We start from the raw sequence: 9,385 nt of genomic DNA on the forward strand, positions 1-9,385 counted from the left end.
ACACACACACAGCACTCACATTTATATTTATATGTATATATGTGTGTGACACACACAAGACACACATACAAACCTATATAATATATTATATAATATATATATTATTATATATTATATATATATATCTATATATATTTATATATATATTAGTATATATTATATTATATATATATATTATATCTATATATATAATATATATATATAATATATATATACATACACACATATACATATATATATGTGTGTGTGTGTGTATGTATGTATGTATAATAATTTATATATAATACTGTATATATATAAAATATATATATATATAGTATATATATATATATAATAAAATTATTACATATATTAATATATATATATATTATATGATTATATATATATATATTTTATATATATATTTTTTTTTTTTTTTTTTTTTTTTTTTTTTTTATGATATATATAAATATATATACATTTATCTATATATGTATTTATTTTATATATATATATAATATATATATGTATATATAAAAATTATATATATTAATATATATATATGTGTGTGTGTGTGGTGGTGTGTGTGTGTGTGTGTGTGGTGTGTGTGTGTGTGGTGGGGTTGTTCTGTGTGTGCGTGTGTGTGTGTGTGTGTACGCGTGTGCGCGTGTGTGTGTGCGTGTGTGTACGTGTGTGTATGTGTGTATAATATATATATAAAATATATAAAATTATATATTTTATATATTATATATATATATATTATATATATTATATATATATATAAAATATATATATATATATATATATATATATTATACACACACATATATGTATGTATGTATATATATACATATTGTTATTTACTTGCATATACATATAAACTTTTCAACATAGTTTGAATTATCATAAATCTTTATATTTTCAGATTTTCTGACAAATAGGTAGCCTTGATTGCTATAACATTACAATTTAGATTACAACTAATTATTCCAACAGCCCCCAAATCCCCAACAAGCCCCCTGGCAGTGCGTCACAGCCCAGTAAGTTCTCCCTCAGAAGACCTGAGCTTTGGTAACTTAGGGAAGAGGCTGCGAAGTTCAATAAAAGCTCGGCGCTCGACATCCTTTGAGGGCAAAGATGGGAATGATATTGCTAACCTTCATAATGCCAGAGTTGTATGTAGGAAATGTGAAGAGGTGAGTGAGCTTTTATAAGTAAATATTTGGTGGGTGGATTTTTGATAGGTATATGTATATATATATGTATGTAAACACATGTATATTTGTTTTTTTTTATATTTTTCACAAAGTATTGATATTAAAAAAAAAAATTCAGCTTCAGGGAAAATTGAATTCAGCAAAAGAGGACTTAGTTGCAACACAAGATGAATACCAAGCATCGCGTGAAGTTATTGATCTCCTACAGAAAGAACTTGATGCAATACAACAAGAGAAAGCAACTCTGTAAGTTTGACTTTTTTTCTTTCTCTTCCTCTCATTCTTCCTCTCTCTTACTCTCTTTCTCTCTTTCTTCCCTTTTATTTTCTTTTTCTCTCTGTCTTTCTCTTTCTCCTTTTTTCTCTTTCTCTCTTTTTTTTTTCTTTCATGCTCTTTCTTTCTGCCTTTCTCTATCTTTCTCTCTTTCTCTCTTTTTGACTCTGATTTTGCAGTCTCTCTTTTTCTATCTCTCATGATTTATTTTTAGTGCAGTGACCAAAGTTTTCATGGGAATGTTTTTCTTTGCAGCATTACTTTAGACAGAAGTGACTTGACAGACACCCACGTCCTAGAGATTCTTCGTGGCAAGGACCACCACATCGTCAACCTGGAACACGAGAACCAAAAGCTCACCAATGATATTGCCAAGCTCAATGAACAGCTCTCTGATGCTCAGTCTCACAATGAACACCTCAGTGAAAAGTTGTCTATGTTGTACTGTCTCATAGAGGTTAGTGTATTCCATTTCAGTGGATGGAATTGATTTCATGATTTCATGACTATGAAATATAAATGATTCATAAATACTCAGTACATTTAGAGATGTTAAAATTTCTTAGTATTTTTAATTAGGGTAATTATAATTGTTTAACAGGAAACTCTGATATACAAATAAGTGATAGTGTTTTCATTTAGGCAAAGGACAAAGCCATAGTGAACCTGACTCATCAAGTGGATGAAAATACCTCAAATGTCCGTCCAGTGTCACTCCCTCCAAGTTTAACTTTTACCAACCATGAGACAACCACAAGGGGCACACAGACATCTTCACAGCAAGAAGATGCACTCAAAGATGCACTAGAAGCCTATCGATGCCAGAACACTTTCTTAAACAAGGAGATTCTCGAGCTCAATCTTCTGAGGAAACACTGTTCAGAGAGAGAGCAGAAGCTGATCACGTATGTATTTGTAAATTTTGGGGAGGTTTATCTTTTTTATCAAAAGTGCATTTGAAATATGTAGTATCCAGCAAAAGAAGAGTAAATCTGACTTGAATATTTTTTGCACAAGAAATGTTGTGGAGGTTACTGGATTGAATGTAATCATGAAATGTATGGATATAGACCTTTCATAATGTCACTGAATGTAAACAAAATCAACAAAAAAGTAGGTATGAGATGAAAGGTAACGACCCCCCTACTGTGTTCTGTATAGTCTGAATGATTCGATGATTGTGTAGATTTAAACAAGAAAAGTTGGAAATCATAATGAATTAGTTTTATCTGCATGAATAGTGAAACCAAAACTTTGAAAGAATACCAGCTAGAACACAGTGCTGCATAGACAATTTTACACTTTGTTTTGCACTATCAAGAGAATTCATGAAGATGGAATAAAAGAAATCAGCATTTATACTCCAACAGTGAATCTAGTGAATGGGAAGCCAAATTCTACCAGATCCAGAGCAAGTACCTTCTGCTGCTAAATGAACTTCACTCACCCCAAACCAGCCAGCACGACCCGTCCATTGTTTCCCAGCTGCTGCAAGACGTAGTGGAAGCACATGGTTCCCCTGACCTTAGGTTTGTTTCTTTTTATAAGATGTGTTCATATTTACTGTGTTAAAACTGCATTGGCCAATATGAAGAAGTAATGGTATTGTGCTTATTTATTTATAACTGTAGGAGAATGTTCAGGTTTTACCTATGTAGTTTTCAAAGCACTCCAAATAGTTTTTTTTGGAAATGAGTGGCAGCAGAATCTCTGACCTAACATTCATTAATAAGTGCTTCTAGAGTTTTCTGGAAGAATTTTTTTTATCATCATCATCACATCATCATCATTCATTATTATGTTAATTATGATGTCATAGTGATGATAGCAGGATCAGTATTGATTAAAAAAAAAAAAAAAAATTGTGAATGCAGAAATCAGGGTGAGTCATGTTGCACCAGCTAATTTCATAAAAAATTTCAGTATATGTAAACCCCTGTCAAAGATTAATAGATAATGAATTTTGCCATGCATGTGATAATAAGAGAGACCAATTCTTCCAGGGTGATACACAACAAAGGGCGGGAGTATGATGAATATGGATTCTGCATCACAGCCCCGGGTGAAGGAAGCTTGCAGTCAAGAGCGAACTATCTCCAAAAGCAATCTCAGGCCTTAGCCAACCAAGTTCAGGTGAGCTGTGCTGTGTTATGCCAATAAATCATAGGTGCTTGATATACATGTAGATATATATATATTATGGACTTTTAGATAGCCTCTTTACTAATTCCATTTTATATCATTATGTTTTATATACTGATAAGACACAAAGTGACCAGGGAATATGTGCTAATTATTTTCAAAACTGTCCATGTCCCATTCTGATCCAAGCTGATTCTCAAAATGCCTGTAAATCAATTAACGGAGATTAGAAGATGGTGCAGCATTAGCTTGTCAGCTGGAAGGTAGAAATGCACTAGATTTTTTGTGAGTTGTTTAATGCATCCTCACCCACATATTTTAAACTTTATTTATATAAGATGTGTTTAGTTTTGAATAGGTATGTTAAATGTTTAGTATTTACTCATTGTATTAGTCAAGCTTGAATTAGATTGTATAATAATTCCAAGGGAAAGTAAGCTAAAGATATACACAAGATATAATTGAGGTTTTCCCAATTTTAAGCTTGGACTGTCTTGTTACTCACTCAGCTGACTTTCCTTTAACAAAGACTTTGGATAGTTAGTTAATATACAGAACACCTTTTGATTAATTTGAAACCTTATTTCACAAACAGATATTGGGTGTTGATGTTTTTCTAATTGAGTTAACCCTTTTGGCATGTGTTGTACAAAAAAGTTAATAGCTATAGTTAATCATCTTATCTCTTAGTTTTTTTACCAAAGGCAAGTAATGGCTCCAGATGATGGGTATTTTTCACATTATCCAAATAGAAAGATCTGTAGTATTATCTGTAGAAGTTCATTGTTGATTTATCACCTTCAGTTTTTCATACCTGATATCAGAATCTGATTCTGTGCATGTTTAATTGGGGATTGTTTACAAAAATAAATTATGTCACAGACAATATAATCATTTTTTTTTTCTTTCTTTTTTTTACATGATTTTAAAAAGTAATGTTCAGGTGTTCAAACATGATTAACCCTTTCCCGACGGGTAGTATTCATAGTGGCCTGGGCCTCGCTGCATGCGTGACCACTCATGCCAAATACCAGCATCCCTTGCCGTTTCTTCGTAATACAACGAAGATGTGTTGTATTTTCAGTTTTCATTATTTTCTAAAGTCTCTACTTGCCATACTTCCTGATAAATCAAGACTGAAAGGTATTTTTGTTGTTATATAGACTCCATAGTTGATCATTATTCAGTCTATAGTCTGAATAAAATAAGCAGTGTGCGGCATCATGGAGTTGAAATCGTCGGTTTGTTGCATTTTATTATTATTATTATTATTATTATTATTATTATTATTATTATTATTGTTTTTTTTTTGCATAGTAATAATGAGAAATTGTTAAAAACAACTTAATCACACTTTCAGTGGCAGAAAAATAATATTTTGCTGTGATTGTAACAAAAAATAACTCATGGCATGTCCATAGATACACCATGGCATGTACATACATGCCCCCGGCAGATAGTCCCGCCAATCCATGGCATGTGCGTACGTGCCACCCGTCGGGAATGGGTTAATAGAAATTTTATGGAGATGCTACCTATGTCTGAATTGGTTGTTATTATGAACCTGCATGAGTGCAGTCAGAAATTAGTAAATTTTTATTTTTATCTGATAATAATATACAGGACACTAAGTCAGATACACACAGGAAGAACAGTTTAGAGATAAAATCCCTAATTAGGAATGACCATTACCCAAGGCAAAAGTTGTATTTTGGTCATCAGGTGTTTGAGTCTCTTTTTTTATCCTATGGAAATGCTATTCAGGTTTGTGTGGCACACAGTGTGAAAAGGGGTTAAAATTTGGTTTACTTTGTAGTTTTTGTATTTTTTCATTACAAATTGTGTACACACAAAGCTATGAATTTTCTTGTTTTTTTGTGGGTTAAAGTAATATAGTTATTATACTTATTTGGCACTGAGATATTATTTTTGCATGTTTTTCCCCCACCAGCAAAATGGGAGCTCATGGGAAGAGAGATGGGAGAGTTTCTTGGCAGGTACAAGTGCAAAGGAGCTGCCATCATGTACAGATCTCAAGTACCTTATAAGGGGAGGTATTCCCTATCAGTATAAGGTAAGTTTTTTTTTTTTTTTTTTTTTGTCCCTTGTATTTGTATTGGAAATTTTGATAGGATAGTTGGGTTTACCAGAGAGTCATGGTTATTTTTGACTGTGATGAAGTACTGCAGATATATTTGTTAGAGTAGATAGACTATGTATATATTTTGTTTACAACATTAATGAAATCAGGGAAGTAGGAAGGCCCATGGAAAAATTTGCTTTGTGGCTATAAATGAAAATGTTTGTGATTTATAATGTATTTTTATTGGTAATTTGCAGTACCAGTTTATAGTGGAAGTCTGTAAAAATGCAACTGTGACATACATCATGTAAGACAAAAATTTAGAGACATTGTTTCAAGTAACCCTGAGTAACATTAGAATTACTTTATGTATCTTGCTCACACATCATCCAGACCCTTGAAGGGGTTGTGTGTGTATTCATGTTTGAATGTATGCATGTGAGTGTGGTTTAAGCCAGTTTACTGTGGAATTTCACTCTCTTATTCTGGTGTGAAAAAGCAAATCTCCAATAATGTTAAACACGCTTTGGAGAAGGTAGGCCCAAAACCCCAGACCGTCATCCCCTCTTCGAATACTCAGCTATCATATCCTCTTGACACCTGCCTGGATTGGGTTTAATGTTAGTCTGCCACTACTGAGTCTTTTAAAGTGTTGGTCTTTAATGATTATATATATATGTATATATATATATATATTATATATATATATATATATATATATATATATATATATATATACATATATATAGATATATATATATATATATATATATAACACCCTATTATATATATATTATATATATAATATATATATATATATAAAATATATATATAATTATTTTATATATATAATATATATAAAGGGGCCGCAGTGGCCGAATGGTTAGAGCGTCAGACTCAACACGTCACGACGGCAATTTGAGTTCAAGGGTTCGGCACCGGCCGGCGCATTGTTTCCCTTTGGGGAAGGAACTTCACCTCGATTGCCTGCCTAGCCACTGGGTGGCCAAGCCAGCTCAAGTCAGTGCCGGTAAATAGAGATGGTGACTCGATAAAAACACGGGCGGAAGGCGAATGGCAAACCACCGCTCCTAATTCTAGTAAAAAAATCATGGAAGCCATATCGGTCAAGAGCAGCTTTGGCCGAATGGTTAGAGCTTCGACTCAAGACTGTCCGACTGCAATCTGATTCGAGGTTGCGAGTCACCGACCGCCTGCGTTTTTCCCTTGGGCAAGGAACTTTCCCTTGAATTGCCTACCTAGCCACTGGGTGGCCAAGCCACCCAAATTCAGTGCTGGTCCCAAGCCCGGATAAAATAGAGAGAATGATTTACCTAAAAAGGTTAATACAGTCACTCCCGTGGAAAGGACCTGGGACGCTACCACGTCTCCACTCCAAGATCATCACCATGCAAACTGCAATTATATCATTCGTGACCACGCGGCTTCAGAACCATGACCTACCGTTAAAGAAGAGATATATATCATAATATATATATATATATATATATCTATATAGATATATATATATTACATATATATATATATATTATATATATGTAATATATCTATATTATACTATATATATATATCGATATATATATATATATCTATATATTATATTATATATATATATATCTTCTTCTTTTAACGGTAGGTTCATGTCTGAGGCCGCCGTGGTCACAGCCATGATACTTTAATTGCGTTTTCATGTTGTGATGATCTTGGAGTGAGTACGTGGTAGGGTCCCCAGTTCCTTTCCACGGAGAGTGCCGGTGTTACCTTTTTAGTCATCTTCTCCTCTTTTTAATCCGGGCTTGTACACACTGAATTGGGCTGGCTTGCCACCCGTGGCTAGTAGGCAATCAAGGTGAAGTTCCTTGCCCAAGGAACAACGCCGGTCGGTGACTTGCGACCCCTCGAACTCAGATTGCCGTCGTGACAGTCTTGATTCCGCGCTCCTAAAACATTCGGCCACCGCTGCCTGTACGATCATGGGCTTCCATGATTTTTTTACTAGCAATTTAGAGCGGTGGTTTGCCATATTGCCTTCCCTCCGGTGTGTTTTATCAGTCACCATCTCTAGTTACCCGGCACGACTTGAGCTGGCTTGGCCCCCATGGCTAGGCATTGCATCGGGTGAAGTTCCTTGCCCAAGGGAAACAATGCGCCGGCCGGGTGACTCGAACCCTTGAACTCAATTGCCGTCGGTGCAGTCTTGAGTACTGACGCTCTAACCATTCGGCACTGCGGCCCCATATATATATATATATATATTATATATATATTATATATATTATATATAATATATATATAATATATATATATATATATATATTTATGTGTGTAATTAGAATATATATATTAAATAATATTATTAATTATATTTTTTTTTTTTTTTTTTTTTTTTATATAAAAAAAATTTAAAAAAAATTAACAATTTATAAAAAATATTATTATTGTAAAAAAATAATATATTTATAATAAAATATATGTACATATAACCCAATATCCCAATCATATTTTATATGAATTTAATAAAATTTTTCTTTAGGTATTGTCTAAACCCGTTACCATGATACTTATTGGTTTTCAGGTTTAGTAATTTATTTTATACGGGGTAATTTCCCAGCCTTTCCCCCAATCCGGGACCTTTAGAAAAATTTCCCTATTAATGCCTTTAAACACAAGGGGGTTTGGCCACAGTGGTAGTAAATCAAGGAATTTTCCCGGGGGAAAACCTGTGTTGAACAGTTTGGGGGGTTTTAATTTTGGTTCCCCGGTTTTTTTTCCCAGCTTTGACACAGTTTATGATTTTTTTTTTTGTGGTTTGAATATATTTCTTTTTTTCATAATTTTTTTTGGGCATGTTTTCCCCCACAAAAAGGGAGCCAAAAAGAGTGGAATTTTCCTTGCAAGGAAACAAGGCCCCGGCCGTGATCAACCTTAAAAATTTCCCGTAAGTAAGTTTTTTTTTTTTTTTTGCCCCCTTTATTTTATATTAATTTTTTATAAAAATTTTAATAAATTTTAATTTATTTTATTATAATATATATATTTTTTAATAAATATATTATTTTTTAAATTTAATAAATAAATATAAAAATAAAAATTTTTTTATAAATTAAATTATATTTATAATTATTTTTATTAATTTTATAATTTATATAAATTTAATATATTACATAATATAAAATAAATGAGAATTTTTAAATTAACATAAATAAAATTATATTTTAAAATTTATTATTTTTTAAATAATAAATTAATTTTTTTATTATTTTAATTATCATTAAAAATTTTTAAGATATGTGGAATTTTTCACTACCCAATCCGGTGAAAAGATTTAATAGTATTTTTAAAAGATTAAAGGTTTTTTTATTCTAAAATTTGTTTAAAATTTTTAAATTTTATTTTAAAGAATAAATATAAAATTCAGTAACTGGTAAACAATAAATGCTACATTCAACGAAACACCCAACCATCGGGCCCAATGATTTACAATGATACAAAATAATTTCAAGGGTTTTGTTATGAAACAAGTCTTATTTAGTAATGGATTAAAGTTGTTTTCCCGTTACTATAAATGGTCTAAAAATTACCATAAAATACATTATAACTTCCATTTATCCCCGAAAATTTTTCCAATTTACTTATTACCCAAAATTTTAATTTTACAAACAAATTT

At 32.0% G+C, this 9,385-nt stretch overlaps 1 protein-coding gene across 1 annotated transcript in view; it reads left to right on the forward strand.

Moving 5' to 3' along the window:
• The window catches only part of LOC119597687 (TBC1 domain family member 2B-like), a 13,996-nt gene extending 8,048 nt beyond the window's left edge, over window positions 1–5,948 (forward strand). The window contains exons 4-10 of the mRNA XM_037947290.1: window positions 979–1,178; window positions 1,318–1,445; window positions 1,728–1,929; window positions 2,115–2,377; window positions 2,843–3,001; window positions 3,476–3,605; window positions 5,566–5,948. Coding sequence (XP_037803218.1) covers window positions 979–1,178; window positions 1,318–1,445; window positions 1,728–1,929; window positions 2,115–2,377; window positions 2,843–3,001; window positions 3,476–3,605; window positions 5,566–5,751 — 1,268 coding nt within the window. The 3' untranslated portion in view covers window positions 5,752–5,948. The remainder of the gene's footprint in view (window positions 1–978; window positions 1,179–1,317; window positions 1,446–1,727; window positions 1,930–2,114; window positions 2,378–2,842; window positions 3,002–3,475; window positions 3,606–5,565) is intronic.
• Window positions 5,949–9,385: the final 3,437 nt, after the last annotated feature.

This window comes from Penaeus monodon, chromosome 39 (assembly GCF_015228065.2).
Source record: "Penaeus monodon isolate SGIC_2016 chromosome 39, NSTDA_Pmon_1, whole genome shotgun sequence".
Classification (NCBI taxonomy): Eukaryota; Metazoa; Arthropoda; class Malacostraca; order Decapoda; family Penaeidae; genus Penaeus; species Penaeus monodon.